Consider the following 23,501-nt stretch of genomic DNA (forward strand, 5'->3'; position numbering starts at 1 on the left):
CAAAGGGAGAGGAGTGATATTTAGGCCCTATATGATGAAAACGGGAATATTCAAACTTGGCAGGTGGAGTTACAGAAGCATATCTGGAGGATGTAGGGGATAGTGAGAGACATATCTGGAGGATGTAGGGGATAGTGAGAGACATATCTGGAGGATATTGGGGATAGTGAGAGACATATCTGGAGGATGTAGGGGATAGTGAGAGACATATCTGGAGGATGTAGGGGATAGTGAGAGACATATCTGGAGGATGTAGGGGATAGTGAGAGACATATCTGGAGGATGTAGGGGATAGTGAGAGACATATCTGGAGGATATTGGGGATAGTGAGAGACATATCTGGAGGATGTAGGGGATAGTGAGAGACATATCTGGAGGATGTAGGGGATAGTGAGAGACATATCTGGAGGATATTGGGGATAGTGAGAGGCATATCTGGAGGATGTAGGGGATAGTTGTTACGCCGAGCGCTCCGGGTCCCCGCTCCTCCCCGGAGCGCTCGCTACACTCTCGCTCCCGCAGCGCCCCGGTCAGATCCACTGACCGGGTGCGCTGCGATACCGCCTCCAGCCGGGATGCGATTCGCGATGCGGGTGGCGCCCGCTCGCGATGCGCACCCCGGCTCCCGTACCTGACTCGCTCTCCGTCGGTCCTGTCCCGGCGCGCGCGGCCCCGCTCCCTAGGGCGCGCGCGCCGGGTCTCTGCGATTTAAAGGGCCACTGCGCCGCTGATTGGCGCAGTGGTTCTAATCAGTGTGTTCACCTGTGCACTCCCTATGTATACCTCACTTCCCCTGCACTCCCTCGCCGGATCTTGTTGCCCTTGTGCCTTGTGAAAGCGTTCCCTTGTGTGTTCCTAGCCTGTGTTCCAGACCTTCTGCCGTTGCCCCTGACTACGATCCTTGCTGCCTGCCCCGACCTTCTGCTACGTCCGACCTTGCTTCTGTCTACTCCCTTGTACCGCGCCTATCTTCAGCAGCCAGAGAGGTTGAGCCGTTGCTAGTGGATACGACCTGGTCACTACCGCCGCAGCAAGACCATCCCGCTTTGCGGCGGGCTCTGGTGAACACCAGTAGTGACTTAGAACCGGTCCACTAGCACGGTCCACGCCAATCCCTCTCTGGCACAGAGGATCCACCTCCTGCCAGCCGGCATCGTGACAATAGTGAGAGACATATCTGGAGGATGTAGGGGATAGTGAGAGACATATCTGGAGGATGTAGGGGATAGTGAAAGAGACATATCTGGAGGATGCAGGGGATAGTGAGAGACATATCTGGAGGATGTAGGGGATAGTGAGAGAGGCATATCTGGAGGATGTAGGGGATGGTGAGAGACATATCTGGAGGATGTAGGGGATAGTGAGAGACATATCTGGAGGATGTAGGGGATAGTGAGAGACATATCTGGAGGATGCAGGGGAAAGTGAGAGACATATCTGGAGGATGTAGGGGATAGTGAGAGAGATATCTGGAGGATGTAGGGGATAGTGAGAGACATATCTGGAGGATGTAGGGGATAGTGAGAGACATATCTGGAGGATGTAGGGGATAGTGAGAGACATATCTGGAGGATGTAGGGGATAGTGAGAGACATATCTGGAGGATGTAGGGGATAGTGAGAGAGACATATCTGGAGGATGTAGGGGATAGTGAGAGACATATCTGGAGGATGCAGGGGATAGTGAGAGGGACATATCTGGAGGATATCGGAGATAGTGAGAGGGACATATCTGGAGGATGTAGGGGATAGAGAGAGACATATCTGGAGGATGTAGGGGATAGTGAGAGAGACATATCTGGAGGATGTAGGGGATAGTGAGAGACATATCTGGAGGATGTAGGGGATGGTGAGAGACATATCTGGAGGATGTAGGGGATAGTGAGAGGCATATCTGGAGGATGTAGGGGATAGTGAGAGACATATCTGGAGGATGTATGGGATAGTGAGAGACATATCTGGAGGATGTAGGGGATAGTGAGAGACATATCTGGAGGATGTAGGGGATAGTGAGAGAGACATATCTGGAGGATGTAGGGGATAGTGAGAGACATATCTGGAGTATGTAGGGGATAGTGAGAGACATATCTGGAGGATGTAGGGGATAGTGAGAGACATATCTGGAGGATGTAGGGGATAGTGAGAGAGACATATCTGGAGGATGTCAGGGATAGTTAGAGACATATCTGGAGGATGTAGGGGATAGTGAGAGAGACATATCTGGAGGATGTAGGGGATAGTGAGAGAGACATATCTGGAAGATGTAGGGGATAGTGAGAGAGACATATCTGGAGGATGTAGGGGATAGTGAGAGAGACATATCTGGAGGATGTAGGGGATAGTGAGAGACATATCTGGAGGATGTAGGGGATAGTGAGAGACATATCTGGAGGATGTAGGGGATAGTGAGAGACATATCTGGAGGATGTAGGGGATAGTGAGAGACATATCTGGAGGATGTAGGGGATAGTGAGAGACATATCTGGAGGATGTCGGGGATAGTGAGAGGCATATCTGGAGGATGTCGGGGATAGTGAGAGACATATCTGGAGGATATTGGGGATAGTGAGAGACATATCTGGAGGATGTCGGGGATAGTGAGAGACATATCTGGAGGATGTCGGGGATAGTGAGAGACATATCTGGAGGATATCGGGGATAGTGAGAGACATATCTGGAGAATATCGGGGATAGTGAGAGACATATCTGGAGGATGTCGGGGATAGTGAGAGACATATCTGGAGGATATCGGGGATAGTGAGAGACATATCTGGAGGATGTCGGGGATAGTGAGAGACATATCTGGAGGATGTCGGGGATAGTGAGAGACATATCTGGAGGATATCGGGGATAGTGAGAGACATATCTGGAGGATATCGGGGATAGTGAGAGACATATCTGGAGGATGTAGGGGATAGTGAGAGAGACATATCTGGAAGATGTAGGGGATAGTGAGAGAGACATATCTGGAGGATGTAGGGGATAGTGAGAGACATATCTGGAGGATGTAGGGGATAGTGAGAGAGACATATCTGGAGGATGTAGGGGATAGTGAGAGACATATCTGGAGGATGCAGGGGATAGTGAGAGACATATCTGGAGGATGTAGGGGATAGTGAGAGGGACATATCTGGAGGATGTAGGGGATAGTGAGAGACATATCTGGAGGATGTCGGGGATAGTGAGAGAGGCATATCTGGAGGATGTAGGGGATAGTGAGAGACATATCTGGAGGATGTAGGGGATAGTGAGAGACATATCTGGAGGATGTCGGGGATAGTGAGAGGCATATCTGGAGGATATCGGGGATAGTGAGAGACATATCTGGAGGATATCGGGGATAGTGAGAGACATATCTGGAGGATATCGGGGATAGTGAGAGACATATCTGGAGGATATCGGGGATAGTGAGAGACATATCTGGAGGATGTAGGGAATAGTGAGAGGCATATCTGGAGGATATCGGGGATAGTGAGAGACATATCTGGAGGATATCGGGGATAGTGAGAGACATATCTGGAGGATGTCGGGGATAGTGAGAGACATATCTGGAGGATATCGGGGATAGTGAGAGACATATCTGGAGGATATCGGGGATAGTGAGAGACATATCTGGAGGATGTCGGGGATAGTGAGAGAGACATATCTGGAGGATGTAGGGGATAGTGATAGACATATCTGGAGGATGTAGGGGATAGTGAGAGACATATCTGGAGGATGTAGGGGATAGTGAGAGACATATCTGGAGGATGTAGGGGATAGTGAGAGACATATCTGGAGGATGTAGGGGATAGTGAGAGACATATCTGGAGGATGTAGGGGATAGTGAGAGAGACATATCTGGAGGATGTAGGGGATAGTGAGAGACATATCTGGAGGATGTAGGGGATAGTGAGAGAGACATATCTGGAGGATGTCGGGGATAGTGAGAGACATATCTGGAGGATGTAGGGGATAGTGAGAGACATATCTGGAGGATGTAGGGGATAGTGAGAGACATATCTGGAGGATGTAGGGGATAGTGAGAGACATATCTGGAGGATGTAGGGGATAGTGAGAGACATATCTGGAGGATGTAGGGGATAGTGAGAGACATATCTGGAGGATGTCGGGGATAGTGAGAGAGACATATCTGGAGGATGTAGGGGATAGTGAGAGAGACATATCTGGAGGATGTGGGCGATAGTGAGAGACATATCTGGAGGATGTGGGCGATAGTGAGAGACATATCTGGAGGATGTCGGGGATAGTGAGAGACATATCTGGAGGATATCGGACTTCCAGCTGTGGATGAGATAAGCCTGGAGAGTCGTAATAAACAAATTACAGTAGTAGAATCGGAGAAAGCCTTAGAGAGTTGTTTGATTACATCAGCCCCGGGGTTGGATGATTTACCCTACTTAGTATATAGGGAATATAAGGAGGTTTTATTACTTATCCTCTGCATAATCCTGGAGGAGGCTCGGAAGGGGGGGGGGGGGAACTGCCATGGTGGTGAGTGATACTGATCTAGTGAACATAGTGGTGAGTGATACTGATCTAGTGAACATGGTGGTGAGTGATACTGATCTAGTGAACATAGTGGTGAGTGATACTGATCTAGTGAACATGGTGGTGAGTGATACTGATCTAGTGAACATGGTGGTGAGTGATAATGATCTAGTGAACATGGTGGTGAGTGATACTGATCTAGTGAACATGGTGGTGAGTGATACTGATCTAGTGAACATGGTGGTGAGTGATAATGATCTAGTGAACATGGTGGTGAGTGATAATGATCTAGTGAACATGGTGGTGAGTGATACTGATCTAGTGAACATGGTGGTGAGTGATACTGATCTAGTGAACATGGTGGTGAGTGATAATGATCTAGTGAACATGGTGGTGAGTGATAATGATCTAGTGAACATGGTGGTGAGTGATAATGATCTAGTGAACATGGTGGTGAGTGATAATGATCTAGTGAACATGGTGGTGAGTGATACTGATCTAGTGAACATAGTGGTGAGTGATAATGATCTAGTGAACATAGTGGTGAGTGATACTGATCTAGTGAACATAGTGGTGAGTGATACTGATCTAGTGAACATAGTGGTGAGTGATACTGATCTAGTGAACATGGTGGTAAGTGATACTGATCTAGTGAACATGGTGGTAAGTGATAATGATCTAGTGAACATGGTGGTGAGTGATAATGATCTAGTGAACATAGTGGTGAGTGATAATGATCTAGTGAACATGGTGGTAAGTGATAATGATCTAGTGAACATGGTGGTGAGTGATACTGATCTAGTGAACATGGTGGTGAGTGATAATGATCTAGTGAACATGGTGGTGAGTGATACTGATCTAGTGAACATGGTGGTGAGTGATACTGATCTAGTGAACATGGTGGTGAGTGATAATGATCTAGTGAACATGGTGGTGAGTGATAATGATCTAGTGAACATGGTGGTGAGTGATAATGATCTAGTGAACATGGTGGTGAGTGATAATGATCTAGTGAACATGGTGGTGAGTGATAATGATCTAGTGAACATGGTGGTGAGTGATAATGATCTAGTGAACATGGTGGTGAGTGATACTGATCTAGTGAACATGGTGGTGAGTGATAATGATCTAGTGAACATAGTGGTGAGTGATAATGATCTAGTGAACATAGTGGTGAGTGATAATGAACTAGTGAACATGGTGGTGAGTGATAATGATCTAGTGAACATGGTGGTGAGTGATACTGATCTAGTGAACATGGTGGTGAGTGATAATGATCTAGTGAACATGGTGGTGAGTGATACTGATCTGGTGAACATGGTGGTGAGTGATAATGATCTGGTGAACATGGTGGTGAGTTATACTGATCAAGTGAACATGGTGGTGAGTGATACTGATCTAGTGAACATGGTGGTGAGTGATACTGATCTAGTGAACATAGTGGTGAGTGATAATGATCTAGTGAACATAGTGGTGAGTGATACTGATCTAGTGAACATGGTGGTGAGTGATAATGATCTAGTGAACATGGTGGTGAGTGATACTGATCTAGTGAACATAGTGGTGAGTGATACTGATCTAGTGAACATGGTGGTGAGTGATACTGATCTAGTGAACATGGTGGTGAGTGATAATGATCTAGTGAACATGGTGGTGAGTGATACTGATCTAGTGAACATGGTGGTGAGTGATAATGATCTAGTGAACATGGTGGTGAGTGATAATGATCTAGTGAACATGGTGGTGAGTGATACTGATCTAGTGAACATAGTGGTGAGTGATACTGATCTAGTGAACATGGTGGTGAGTGATAATGATCTAGTGAACATGGTGGTGAGTGATACTGATCTAGTGAACATGGTGGTGAGTGATAATGATCTAGTGAACATGGTGGTGAGTGATAATGATCTAGTGAACATGGTGGTGAGTGATAATGATCTAGTGAACATGGTGGTGAGTGATACTGATCTAGTGAACATAGTGGTGAGTGATACTGATCTAGTGAACATGGTGGTGAGTGATAATGATCTAGTGAACATGGTGGTGAGTGATAATGATCTAGTGAACATGGTGGTGAGTGATAATGATCTAGTGAACATGGTGGTGAGTGATAATGATCTAGTGAACATGGTGGTGAGTGATAATGATCTAGTGAACATGGTGGTGAGTGATAATGATCTAGTGAACATGGTGGTGAGTGATACTGATCTAGTGAACATGGTGGTGAGTGATACTGATCTAGTGAACATGGTGGTGAGTGATAATGATCTAGTGAACATGGTGGTGAGTGATACTGATCTAGTGAACATAGTGGTGAGTGATACTGATCTAGTGAACATGGTGGTGAGTGATACTGATCTAGTGAACATGGTGGTGAGTGATAATGATCTAGTGAACATGGTGGTGAGTGATACTGATCTAGTGAACATGGTGGTGAGTGATAATGATCTAGTGAACATGGTGGTGAGTGATACTGATCTAGTGAACATGGTGGTGAGTGATACTGATCTGGTGAACATGGTGGTGAGTGATACTGATCTAGTGAACATGGTGGTGAGTGATAATGATCTAGTGAACATGGTGGTGAGTGATAATGATCTGGTGAACATGGTGGTGAGTGATAATGATCTAGTGAACATGGTGGTGAGTGATAATGATCTAGTGAACATGGTGGTGAGTGATAATGATCTAGTGAACATGGTGGTGAGTGATACTGATCTAGTGAACATGGTGGTGAGTGATAATGATCTAGTGAACATGGTGGTGAGTGATACTGATCTAGTGAACATGGTGGTGAGTGATAATGATCTAGTGAACATGGTGGTGAGTGATAATGATCTAGTGAACATGGTGGTGAGTGATACTGATCTAGTGAACATAGTGGTGAGTGATACTGATCTAGTGAACATGGTGGTGAGTGATAATGATCTAGTGAACATGGTGGTGAGTGATAATGATCTAGTGAACATGGTGGTGAGTGATACTGATCTAGTGAACATAGTGGTGAGTGATAATGATCTAGTGAACATGGTGGTGAGTGATACTGATCTAGTGAACATGGTGGTGAGTGATACTGATCTAGTGAACATAGTGGTGAGTGATAATGATCTAGTGAACATGGTGGTGAGTGATACTGATCTAGTGAACATGGTGGTGAGTGATAATGATCTAGTGAACATGGTGGTGAGTGATAATGATCTGGTGAACATGGTGGTGAGTGATAATGATCTGGTGAACATGGTGGTGAGTGATAATGATCTAGTGAACATGGTGGTGAGTGATAATGATCTAGTGAACATGGTGGTGAGTGATACTGATCTAGTGAACATGGTGGTGAGTGATAATGATCTAGTGAAAATGGTGGTGAGTGATACTGATCTGGTGAACATAGTGGTGAGTGATACTGATCTAGTGAACATGGTGGTGAGTGATAATGATCTAGTGAACATGGTGGTGAGTGATAATGATCTAGTGAACATGGTGGTGAGTGATACTGATCTAGTGAACATGGTGGTGAGTGATAATGATCTAGTGAACATGGTGGTGAGTGATAATGATCTAGTGAACATGGTGGTGAGTGATAATGATCTAGTGAACATGGTGGTGAGTGATAATGATCTAGTGAACATGGTGGTGAGTGATACTGATCTAGTGAACATGGTGGTGAGTGATATACACACCTATACCCCCCCCCCCACACACTTATATACACACCTATACCCCCCCCACACTTCTATACACACCTATACCCCCACACACTTATATACACACCTATACCCCCCCACACACTTATATACACACCTATACCCCCCCACACACTTATATACACACCTATACCCCCCACACACTTATATACACACCTATACCCCCCACACACTTATATACACACCTATACCCCCACACACCTATATACACACACCTATACGCGCCCACACATACTTATATACACACCTATACCCCCCCCCACACACACACTTATATACACACCTATACCCCCCCATACACTTATATACACACCTATAGCCCCCCCACACACACACTTATATACACACCTATACCCCCCCCCACACGCACTTATATACACACCTATACAACCCCACACACACACTTATATACACACCTATACCCCCACACACTTATATACACACCTATACCCCCCCACACACACTTATATACACACCTATAACCCCCCCACACACACTTATATACACACCTATACCCACCACACTTATATACACACCTATACCCCCCCACACACACTTATATACACACCTATACCCCCCACACACTTATATACACACCTATACCCCCCCACACACACACACTTATATACACACCTATACCCCCCCACACACACACACTTATATACACACCTATACCCCCCCCCACACACACACTTATATACACACCTATACCCCCCCCACACACACACTTATATACACACCTATACCCCCCCACACACACACTTATATACACACCTATACCCCCCCCACACACACACACACACTTATATACACACCTATACCCCCCCATACACTTATATACACACCTATACCCCCCCACACACACTTATATACACACCTATACCCCCCCCACACACACACTTATATACACACCTATACCCCCCCCCCCCACACACACACTTATATACACACCTATACCCCCCCCCACACACACACTTATATACACACCTATACCCCCCCCCCCACACACACACTTATATACACACCTATACCCCCCCATACACTTATATACACACCTATACCCCCCCACACACACACTTATATACACACCTATAGCCCCCCCCACACACACACTTATATACACACCTATACCCCCCCACACACACACTTATATACACACCTATAGCCCCCCCCACACACACACACACCTATACCCCCCCACACACACACTTATATACACACCTATACCCCCCCACACACACACTTATATACACACCTATACCCCCCCACACACACACTTATATACACACCTATACCCCCCCCCACACACACACACTTATATACACACCTATACCCCCCCATACACTTATATACACACCTATACCCCCCCCACACACACACTTATATACACACCTATAGCCCCCCCCACACACACACTTATATACACACCTATACCCCCCCACACACACACTTATATACACACCTATAGCCCCCCCCACACACACACACACCTATACCCCCCCACACACACACTTATATACACACCTATAGCCCCCCCACACACACACACACACCTATCCCCCCCCCACACACACACTTATATACACACCTATACCCCCCCATTACACTTATATACACACCTATACCCCCCCACACACACACTTATATACACACCTATACCCCCCCCACACACACACTTATATACACACCTATACCCCCCCACACACACACTTATATACACACCTATACCCCCCCATACACTTATATACACACCTATACCCCCCCACACACACACTTATATACACATACTTAGTAGTGAGGGGAATAGTAATGTCTGTGATTATAAATGCTCCTCTTACGTAGCCTCCTGATCCGTTTCTTGGTATAATGTCCGCTTGTTGTTGATCCTTCAGTCTCTTTTTCTGCTGGGTTTGGGAAGGAAAGTAGTGAAATGTTTTTGTAAATTTTCTTTTCATCAAAGATTCAGAAACATAAAAATCTGAAAAATGTTCATGTACAAAGACCCCAACACTGGCTCTTTCCTCCATATATATATATATATAAAAAGACCCCAACACTGGCTCTTTCCTCCATATATATATATATATAAAAAGACCCCAACACTGGCTCTGTCCTCCATATATATATATATATAAAAAGACCCCAACACTGGCTCTGTCCTCCATATATATATATATATATATATATATATATATATAAAGACCCCGACACGGGGTCTGTCCTCCATATATATATATATAAAAAGACCCCAACACTGGCTCTTTCCTCCATATATATATATATATATATATAAAGACCCCGACACTGGCTCTGTCCTCCATATATATATATATATATAAAAAGACCCCAACACTGGCTCTGTTCTCCATATATATATATATATTTAAAAGACCCCAACACTGGCTCTGTCCTCCATACATATATATATATATATATATATAAAGACCCCAACACTGGCTCTGTCCTCCATATATATATATATATATATATATATATATATATATATAAAAAGACCCCAACACTGGCTCTGTCCTCCATATATATATATATATATATATATATATATATATATAAAGACCCCGACACGGGCTCTGTCCTCCATATATATATAAAAAGACCCCGACACGGGCTCTGTCCTCCATATATATCTATATATATATATATATATATATATATATATAAAGACCCCGACACGGGCTCTGTCCTCCATATATATCTATATAAAGACCCCGACACGGGCTCTGTCCTCCATATATATATATATATATATATATATAAAGACCCCGACACAAGCTCTGTCCTCCATATATATATATATATTTAAAAGACCCCAACACTGGCTCTGTCCTCCATATATATATATATATATATATATATATATATATATATATATATAAAGACCCCGACACGGGCTCTGTCCTCCATATATATATATATAAAAAGACCCCAACACTGGCTCTGTCCTCCATATATATATATATATATATATATATATATATATATATATATATAAAGACCCCGACACTGGCTCTGTCCTCCATATATATATATATAAAAAGACCCCAACACTGGCTCTGTCCTCCATATATATATATATATATATATATATATATATATATAAAAAGACCCCAACACTGGCTCTGTCCTCTATATATATATATATATATATATATAAAAAGACCCCAACACTGGCTCTGTCCTCCATATATATCTATATATATATATATATATAAAGACCCCGACACTGGCTCTGTCCTCCATATACATATATATATATATATATATATATATATATATTAAAAAAAAAAGACCCCAACACTGGCTCTGTCCTCCATATATATATATATATATATATATATATATATACATATAAAAAGACCCCAACACTGGCTCTGTCCTCCATATATATCTATATATATATATATATATATATATATATATATATATATATATATATATAAAAAGACCCCGACACTGGCTCTGTCCTCTATATATATATATAAAAAGACCCCAACACTGGCTCTGTCCTCCATATATATATATATAAAGACCCCGACACGGGCTCTGTCCTCCATATATATCTATATATATATATATATGGAGGACAGAGCCTGTGTCAGGGTCTTTATATATATATGGAGGACAGAGCCCGTGTCGGGGACTATATATATATAAATATATATATATATATATATATGGAGGACAGAGCCTGTGTCGGGGTCTTTATATATATATATACATATCTATAGTCCCTGACACGGGCTCTGTCCTCCATATATATATATATATATTTAAAAGACCCCAACACTGGCTCTGTCCTCTATATATATATATAAAAAGACCCCAACACTGGCTCTGTCCTCCATATATATATATATAAAGACCCCGACACTGGCTCTGTCCTCCATATATATATATATAAAGACCCCGACACAGGCTCTGTCCTCCATATATATATATATATATATATATATAGTCCCCGACACGGGCTCTGTCCTCCATATATATATAAAGACCCTGACACAGGCTCTGTCCTCCATATATATATATATATAGATATATATGGAGGACAGAGCCCGTGTCGGGGTCTTTATATATATATATATGGAGGACAGAGCCAGTGTTGGGGTCTTTTTATATATATATATATAGAGGACAGAGCCTGTGTCAGGGTCTTTATATATATATGGAGGACAGAGCCCGTGTCGGGGACTATATATATATATATATATATATATATATATATGGAGGACAGAGCCTGTGTCGGGGTCTTTATATATATATATATATATATATATCTATAGTCCCTGACACGGGCTCTGTCCTCCATATATATATATATATATTTAAAAGACCCCAACACTGGCTCTGTCCTCCATACATATATATATATTTAAAAGACCCCAACACTGGCTCTGTCCTCCATACATATATATATATATATATATATATATATATATAAAAAGACCCCAACACTGGCTCTGTCCTCCATATATATATATATATATATATATATATATATATATAAAAAGACCCCAACACTGGCTCTGTCCTCCATATATATATATATATATATATATATATATATAAAAAGACCCCAACACTGGCTCTGTCCTCCATATATATATATATATAAAAAGACCCCAACACTGGCTCTGTCCTCCATATATATCTGTATATATATATAAAGACCCCGACACTGGCTCTGTCCTCCATATATATATATATATATATATATATATAAAGACCCCGACACTGGCTCTGTCCTCCATATATATATATATATATATATATATATATATATATATATATATAAAAAGACCCCAACACTGGCTCTGTCCTCCATATATATATATATATATATATATATATATAAAAAGACCCCAACACTGGCTCTGTCCTCCATATATAGAGACCCCGACACTGGCTCTGTCTTCCATATATATATATATATATATATATATATATATATATATATATATATAACAACAGAAGAATACAGCAGCACACTGCCAGCACAAGGATATAGGTGAGACATGAACATGCAGATAAAACATGGAGACTATACAGCTATGGTGGAATAGATGCAAATGTGAAACTATGAAATAGTGAGGCACTTAGCTCGCAAATTTGTCTCCGCCGGCGGTCAAATAGCTTGGACCGTCCCACCGCGATAAGGTGGCCTCCTTGGGACGGTCCAAGCTATTTGACCGCCGGCGGAGACAAATTTGCGAGCTAAGTGCCTCACTATTTCATAGTTTCACATTTGCATCTATTACACCATAGCTGTATAGTCTCCATGTTTTATCTGCATGTTCATGTCTCACCTATATCCTTGTGCTGGCAGTGTGCTGCTGTATTCTCCTGTTGCTGTATATCAAGCCTAGTAGCGTGCACCTGTAGGCCAGGTCCATATAATAGTTTGGTATCAACTAAAGTGCTGGCTGACTTATTCTTTGTCTGTATATATATATATATATATATATATATATATATATATATATAGTCCCCGACACTGGCTCTGTTCTCCATATATAGAGACCCCAACACCGTCTCTGTCCTCCATATATAGAGACCCAGACACCGGCTCTGTCATATATATATATATAGTCCCCGACACTGGCTCTGTTCTCCATATATAGAGACCCCAACACCGTCTCTGTCCTCCATATATAGAGACCCAGACACCGGCTCTGTCATATATATATATATATAGTCCCCGACACTGGCTCTGTTCTCCATATATAGAGACCCCAACACCGTCTCTGTCCTCCATATATAGAGACCCAGACACCGGCTCTGTCATATATATATATATAGTCCCCGACACTGGCTCTGTTCTCCATATATAGAGACCCCAACACCGTCTCTGTCCTCCATATATAGAGACCCAGACACCGGCTCTGTCATATATATATATATAGTCCCCGACACTGGCTCTGTTCTCCATATATAGAGACCCCAACACCGTCTCTGTCCTCCATATATAGAGACCCAGACACCGGCTCTGTCATATATATATAGTCCCCGACACTGGCTCTGTTCTCCATATATAGAGACCCCAACACCGTCTCTGTCCTCCATATATAGAGACCCAGACACCGGCTCTGTCATATATATATATAGTCCCCGACACTGGCTCTGTTCTCCATATATAGAGACCCCAACACCGTCTCTGTCCTCCATATATAGAGACCCAGACACCGGCTCTGTCATATATATATATATAGTCCCCGACACTGGCTCTGTTCTCCATATATAGAGACCCCAACACCGTCTCTGTCCTCCATATATAGAGACCCAGACACCGGCTCTGTCATATATATATAAAGTCCCCGACACTGGCTCTGTTCTCCATATATAGAGACCCCAACACCGTCTCTGTCCTCCATATATAGAGACCCAGACACCGGCTCTGTCATATATATATATAGTCCCCGACACTGGCTCTGTTCTCCATATATAGAGACCCCAACACGTCTCTGTCATATACATATATATATATATATATATATATATATATATCCTGACACCACTCTCTCTCTCTCTCTCTCTCTCTCTCTCCACACACCCTGACACCGGCTCTGTCCTCGATACATATATATAAAGCTCAACGTGTGTATGTATATGTATATGTATATGTGTGTATGTTCCAGCATCACGTCCATACGGCTGTAGATATCACCATTACACTTGATCATATGTTCCTTATATGTCACAAACAAACATAGGATAGGGGATTTAACCCTTACTCACCCCCATTTGCCAGGGGCGGGGTTTATGTATAAAGTCCCATACAAGTCTATGGGGAATATATGTTACTGCAGAACTTCCAAACGGCTGGAGATATTTCCATAATACTTGGTCACATGTTACTTATATGTCCACTTAAAATATAGGATAATTAATTTAACCCTTAACTACCCCATTTGTGAGGGTCAGGGTTTTTGTTTAAAGTCCCATGCAAATCAATGGGAAATGTATGTTCTCACATAACTTCAGTACGGCTGGAGAGATTTCATTACCTGGTCACATATTACAGGTCAGGATAGGAGGACGGGATAGGAGGTCGGGATAGGAGGTCGGGATATGATGACGGGATAGGAAGACGGGATAGGAGGACGGGATAGGATGACGGGATAGGAGGACGGGATAGGAGGACGGGATAGGAGGACGGGATAGGAAGACGGGATAGGAGGCCGGGATAGGAGGTCGGGATATGATGACGGGATAGGAGGACGGGATAGGAGGACGGGATAGGAAGACGGGATAGGAGGACGGGATAGGATGACGGGATAGGAGGACGGGATAGGAGGACGGGATAGGAGGACGGGATAGGAAGACGGGATAGGAGGTCGGGATATGATGACGGGATAGGAGGACGGGATAGGAGGACGGGATAGGAGGACAGGATATGATGACGGGATAGGAGGATGGGATAGGAGGTCGGGATAGGAGGACGGGATAGGAGGACGGGATATGATGACAGGATAGGAGGTCGGGATATGAAGTCAAAAGCTTCCTCCTTTGTTTATTTTCCTCCCCAACAAGGATTAGGAAGGAAAAACCGGGGAACGCCGGGTACTCAGCTAGTGTATATATATATATATATAGAGAGAGAGAGAGAGAGACCCCGACACCAGCTCTGTCCTTCATATATAGAGACACTGGCTCTGTTATATATAGAGAGTAGTTAGGAGTAGCCGTATTAGTCCAGTGATGCAAAAAGCAAAATCATGTGTAGTTGCAGTATCTTGTAATAACCTTTTTTATAGGACTAACAAGATTATGTAGAGAAGCTTTCGGGATTCCTCCTTTTATCAAGTCATAAGCATTTCTGAGCTCACAAGGAGAAAACACACGTTCTATCTCACAGATATGCAGGGGTTAAAACAACATATGTGGAGAATGGACATTAAGTTGGGCCATAAATTGGATAGCTATAGGACGATACTGCAATTACCGATGATATATATATATACATAGTTTATGGTTATTATTGGTTATAGTGAGGTATGAGGAGGGTTTTATGGTAATTATTGGTTATAGTGAGGTATGAGGAGGGTTTTATGGTTATTATTGGTTATAGTGAGGTATGAGGAGGGTTTTATGGTAATTATTGGTTATAGTGAGGTATGAGGACAGTTTTATGGTTATTTTTGGTTATAGTGAGGTATTAGGAGGATTTTATGGTTATTATTGGTTATAGTGAGGTATGAGGACAGTTTTATGGTTATTTTTGGTTATAGTGAGGTATTAGGAGGATTTTATGGTTATTATTGGTTATAGTGAGGTATGAGGAGGGTTTTATGGTAATTATTGGTTATAGTGATGTATGAGGAGGGTTTTATGGTAATTATTGGTTATAATGAGGTATGAGGAGGGTTTTATGGTAATTATTGGTTATAGTGAGGTAAAAAGAGTTTTTTTTTTGTTATTATTGGTTGTAGTGAGCCCCAAGTGTATCCTGATGGGCGGTTCTGGAGTGTGATTGGGGACACAATCATTTTGTTGAGGTGTGTGTGTGTGTGGGGGGGGGGGGGGTCGGTCGCTTCTGGATATTTAGCAGTTTTATTTTTGACTCTTGGACCTAAATTATAGTTTATTTTGTTTTTTAAATGATTTTATTTTCCAATAAATACATACAAAATATCACAACACAATACAGCAAAGATATACCCCCACCCCCACCCCCCAGCCATTTGAACACTGAGCTCTAGGGGGGAAAAAAGTGAGAAGAAAAGAAAACTAAAAACCCCAAAACTCAAACATCTAGAGTTTGTTATCCTATCTCCACAAACCCTACGTCTTCTGATAGGCTCGGAGTCTCTTCTTGGACTCTTTACTTTGACCCCTCTTGTATTCTTTGACCTTAGTCACCAAATTCAATAAATGTGACACTGCTGGTATATTAGGAGGAAACCAACCCATTAGAATCAGGTTCTTTGCCAGAAAGAAAAGATCAATCAATAGTTCATTCAGACAACCGAAACTATTCCCATCACCCAACGCCACCATTACAGGGGAAGGTATCATTAAAATATTAAATTAAAAGTTTAAATATGAAAACACCTCATATCAATAAGTCTCCATCTTGCTGCATTCCCATACTAAATGTAGAAAATTTGCCTATTCTGCTCGACATTTTGGGCATTTAGAATCCTCTGTACAGTTCATTTTCCGTCAGTGAATCGGGGACTAATAAACTAATAAAGTACCAACCTCAGCTGAGTGAATTGATATGGATTGTATGACGGGCAAAGTGTCGTGTTATTAAAAATACATCCCAACTCTTCCTCTTCAATAAACCGTCCCCTTTCTTCTCCACATCTTCCCCTGTGAATCTCTAATCCAAATTTTAGACATTTCTTAATAAAATCAACCAACCCATGTTCCTCTATATGAAAAATCAACGTATTCCCCGAGCTCCTATAATCGTCACAAATCTGCATATACCACAATTTATTCCCCGAGCTCCTATAATCGTCACAAATCTGCATATACCACAATTTATTCCCCGAGCTCCTATAATTGTCACAAATCTGCATATACCACAATTTATTCCCCGAGCTCCTATAATTATCACAAATCTGCATATACCACAATTTATTCCCCGAGCTCCTATAATCATCACAAATCTGCATATACCACAATTTATTCCCCGAGCTCCTATAATCATCACAAATCTGCATATACCACAATTTATTCCCGAGCTCCTATAATCATCACAAATCTGCATATACCACAATTTATTCCCGAGCTCCTATAATTGTCACAAATCTGCATATACCACAATTTATTCCCCGAGCTCCTATAATCATCACAAATCTGCATATACCACAATTTATTCCCCGAGCTCCTATAATCATCACAAATCTGCATATACCACAATTTATTCCCGAGCTCCTATAATCATCACAAATCTGCATATACCACAATTTATTCCCGAGCTCTTATAATTGTCACAAATCTGCATATACCACAATTTATTCCCCGAGCTCCTATAATTGTCACAAATCTGCATATACCACAATTTATTCCCCGAGCTCCTATAATCATCACAAATCTGCATATAACACAATTTATTCCCCGAGCTCCTATAATCGTCACAAATCTGCATATACCACAATTTATTCCCGAGCTCCTATAATCATCACAAATCTGCATATACCACAATTTATTCCCCGAGCTCCTATAATCATCACAAATCTGCATATACCACAATTTATTCCCCGAGCTCCTATAATCGTCACAAATCTGCATATACCACAATTTATTCCCTGAGCTCCTATAATCGTCACAAATCTGCATATACTACAATTTATTCCCGAGCTCTTATAATTGTCACAAATCTGCATATACTACAATTTATTCCCCAAGCTTTTATAATCATCACAAATCTGCATATACCACAATTTATTCCCCGAGCTCCTATAATCGTCACAAATCTGCATATACCACAATTTATTCCCCGAGCTCCTATAATCATCACAAATCTGCATATACCACAATTTATTCCCCGAGCTCCTATAATCATCACAAATCTGCATATACCACAATTTATTCCCCGAGCTCCTATAATCATCACAAATCTGCATATACCACAATTTATTCCCCGAACTCCTACAAGATCCAAAAATCTTCATATACCACAATTTATTCCCCGAGCTCCTATAATCATCACAAATCTGCATATACCACAATTTATTCCCCGAGCTCCTATAATCGTCACAAATCTGCATATAACACAATTTATTCCCTGAGCTCCTATAATAATCACAAATCTGCATATACCACAATTTATTCCCCGAGCTCCTATAATTGTCACAAATCTGCATATAACACAATTTATTCCCCGAGCTCCTATAATCGTCACAAATCTGCATATACCACAATTTATTCCCCGAGCTCCTACAAGATCCAAAAATCTTAATATACCACAGTTTATTCCCCGAGCTCCTATAATCATCACAAATCTGCATATACCACAATTTATTCCCCGAGCTCCTATAATCATCACAAATCTGCATATACCACAATTTATTCCCCGAGCTCCTATAATCGTCACAAATCTGCATATACCACAATTTATTCCCGAGCTCCTATAATCATCACAAATCTGCATATACCACAATTTATTCCCTGAGCTCCTATAATCATCACAAATCTGCATATACCACAATTTATTCCCCGAGCTCCTATAATCATCACAAATCTGCATATACCACAATTTATTCCCCGAGCTCCTATAATCATCACAAATCTGCATATACCACAATTTATTCCCCGAGCTCCTATAATTGTCACAAATCTGCATATACCACAATTTATTCCCCGAGCTCCTATAATCATCACAAATCTGCATATACCACAATTTATTCCCCGAGCTCCTATAATCATCACAAATCTGCATATACCACAATTTATTCCCCGAGCTCCTATAATTGTCACAAATCTGCATATACCACAATTTATTCCCCGAGCTCCTATAATCATCACAAATCTGCATATACCACAATTTATTCCCCGAGCTCCTATAATCATCACAAATCTGCATATACCACAATTTATTCCCCGAGCTCCTATAATCATCACAAATCTGCATGTACCACAATTTATTACCTGAGCTCCTATAATCGTCACAAATCTGCATATACCACAGTTTATTCCCCGAGCTCCTATAATCATCACAAATCTGCATATACTACAATTTATTCCCCGAGCTCTTATAATCATCACAAATCTACATATACCACAATTTATTCCCCGAGCTCCTATAATCGTCACAAATCTGCATATACCACAATTTATTCCCCGAGCTCCTATAATCATCACAAATCTGCATATACCACAATTTATTCCCCGAGCTCCTATAATTGTCACAAATCTGCATATACCACAATTTATTCCCCGAGCTCCTATAATCGTCACAAATCTGCATATACCACAATTTATTCCCCGAGCTCCTATAATCATCACAAATCTGCATATACCACAATTTATTCCCCGAGCTCCTATAATTGTCACAAATCTGCATATACCACAATTTATTCCCCGAGCTCCTATAATCATCACAAATCTGCATATACCACAATTTATTCCCCGAGCTTCTATAATCGTCACAAATCTGCATATACTACAATTTATTCCCCGAGCTCCTATAATCGTAACAAATCTGCATATACCACAATTTATTCCCCGAGCTCCTATAATCGTCACAAATCTGCATATACCACAATTTATTCCCCGAGCTCTTATAATCATCACAAATCTGCATATACCACAATTTATTCCCTGAGCTCCTATAATCATCACAAATCTGCATATACCACAATTTATTCCCCGAGCTCCTATAATCATCACAAATCTGCATATACCACAATTTATTCCCCGAGCTCCTATAATCATCACAAATCTGCATATACCACAATTTATTCCCCGAGCTCCTATAATCATCACAAATCTGCATATACCACAATTTATTCCCGAGCTCCTATAATCATCACAAATCTGCATATACCACAATTTATTCCCGAGCTCCTATAATTGTCACAAATCTGCATATACCACAATTTATTCCCCGAGCTCCTATAATCATCACAAATCTACATATACCACAATTTATTCCCCGAGCTCCTATAATCATCACAAATCTGCATATACCACAATTTATTCCCCGAGCTCCTATAATCATCACAAATCTACATATACCACAATTTATTCCCCGAGCTCCTATAATCATCACAAATCTGCATATACCACAATTTATTCCCCGAGCTCCTATAATCATCACAAATCTGCATATATCACAATTTATTCCCCGAGCTCCTATAATCGTCACAAATCTGCATATACCACAATTTATTCCCCGAGCTCCTATAATCATCACAAATCTGCATATACCACAATTTATTCCCCGAGCTCCTATAATCATCACAAATCTGCATATACCACAATTTATTCCCCGAGCTCCTATAATCATCACAAATCTGCATATACCACAATTTATTCCCCGAGCTCCTATAATCGTAACAAATCTGCATATACCACAATTTATTCCCCGAGCTCCTATAATCATCACAAATCTGCATATACCACAATTTATTCCCCGAGCTCCTATAATCGTCAGAAATCTGCATATACCACAATTTATTCCCCGAGCTCTTATAATCATCACAAATCTGCATATACCACAATTTATTCCCCGAGCTCCTATAATCGTCACAAATCTGCATATAACACAATTTATTCCCCGAGCTCCTACAAGATCCAAAAATCTGCATATACCACAATTTATTCCCCGAGCTCCTATAATCATCACAAATCTGCATATACCACAATTTATTCCCCGAGCTCCTGTAATCGTCACAAATCTGCATATACCACAATTTATTCCCCGAGCTTCTATAATCGTCACAAATCTGCATATACCACAATTTATTCCCCGAGCTCCTATAATTGTCACAAATCTGCATATAACACAATTTATTCCCCGAGCTCCTATAATGGTCACAAATCTGCATATACCACAATTTATTCCCCGAGCTCCTATTATCATCACAAATCTGCATATACCACAATTTATTCCCCGAGCTTCTATAATCGTCACAAATCTGCATATACCACAATTTATTCCCCGAGCTCCTATAATCGTCACAAATCTGCATATACCACAATTTATTCCCCGAGCTCCTATAATGGTCACAAATCTGCATATACCACAATTTATTCCCCGAGCTCCTATAATTGTCACAAATCTGCATATAACACAATTTATTCCCCGAGCTCCTATAATGGTCACAAATCTGCATATACCACAATTTATTCCCCGAGCTCCTATAATCATCACAAATCTGCATATACCACAATTTATTCCCCGAGCTTCTATAATCGTCACAAATCTGCATATACCACAATTTATTCCCCGAGCTCCTATAATCGTCACAAATCTGCATATACTACAATTTATTCCCCGAGCTCCTATTATCATCACAAATCTGCATATACCACAATTTATTCCCCGAGCTCCTATTATCATCACAAATCTGCATATACCACAATTTATTCCCCGAGCTCCTATAATTGTCACAAATCAGCATATAACACAATTTATTCCCCGAGCTCCTATATTCATCACAAATCAGCATATAACACAATTTATTCCCCGAGCTCCTATATTCATCACAAATCAGCATATACCACAATTTATTCCCCGAGCTCCTATAATCGTCACAAATCTGCATATACCACAATTTATTCCCGAGCTCCTATAATCATCACAAATCTGCATATACCACAATTTATTCCCGAGCTCCTATAATTGTCACAAATCTGCATATACCACAATTTATTCCCCGAGCTCCTATTATCATCACAAATCTGCATATACCAGAATTTATTCCACGAGCTCCTATAATCGTCACAAATCTGCATATACCACAATTTATTCCCCGAGCTCCTATAATCATCACAAATCTGCATATACCACAATTTATTCCCCGAGCTCCTATAATCATCACAAATCTGCATATACCACAATTTATTCCCCGAGCTCCTATAATCATCACAAATCTGCATATACCACAATTTATTCCCCGAGCTCCTATAATCATCACAAATCTGCATATACCACAATTTATTCCCCGAGCTCCTATTATCATCACAAATCTGCATATACCAGAATTTTTGTCCAAACATTTTTAATCCCATCTAAATTCATAGGTTTCCCTCCTTCAAAATGCTGCCCTAGGAATTTAACCTCCTTCCTTAGCCAAAAACCTTTCCTTATACCTTATTAAATTCCTTAAATGTTGAATATTCCTATATCTGTGTAAAATGAAAACTACCCGTGATCTCACACACAACCTTCATTTCTTTCCAGACTTTTTAATCCAGAAGAACCAATGATAAGTTCTCCCAATTAAACCCCCTCCACAAACACCACTATATCTTTATAATGTTCTCCCACCCAGTAGTGTTCCTTAAGTTCTGCAATTTAATGGCTAGGAAATAAAATGTTAATTTCTGCAAAGCCCATTCACCTTCCAATCCAACCAAACCTTTGTGTTTCATGCACACTCTACCACGTCCCCATATCATTTTACCCAATGCTGCTTCTACGCCCTGGAACCCTATACCTGGTATCCAAACAGGCGCAGTGAGACCATCTTTACCAAATTGTGGCCCAGATTAAAAAAAAACTGTATAAGGTTTATCATATGGTTTATTGCTCAGATCTCCACATTGTCTTGCTTAGAGTTTACAATTTTGGCAATTGAAGTCACATACAAGACTGAATTCAGGAACA

General features: G+C 41.2%; 1 protein-coding gene across 5 annotated transcripts in view; it reads right to left on the reverse strand.

The window, feature by feature from the left end:
* LOC130333996 (T-cell differentiation antigen CD6-like) overlaps nt 1–23,501 on the reverse strand; it is a 241,920-nt gene that overhangs the window by 10,283 nt on the left and 208,136 nt on the right. For 3 of the 5 annotated variants that reach the window (XM_056553855.1, XM_056553853.1, XM_056553851.1), the window contains one exon: nt 10,033–10,098. The exons of 1 other annotated variant lie outside the window; for it this stretch is intronic. In XM_056553855.1, the coding sequence (XP_056409830.1) occupies nt 10,033–10,098 (66 nt within the window). The remainder of the gene's footprint in view (nt 1–10,032; nt 10,099–23,501) is intronic. One more of the 5 variants, XM_056553852.1, reaches the window with a different exon arrangement.

The sequence above is a fragment of the Hyla sarda genome, unplaced genomic scaffold (assembly GCF_029499605.1).
Source record: "Hyla sarda isolate aHylSar1 unplaced genomic scaffold, aHylSar1.hap1 scaffold_421, whole genome shotgun sequence".
Classification (NCBI taxonomy): Eukaryota; Metazoa; Chordata; class Amphibia; order Anura; family Hylidae; genus Hyla; species Hyla sarda.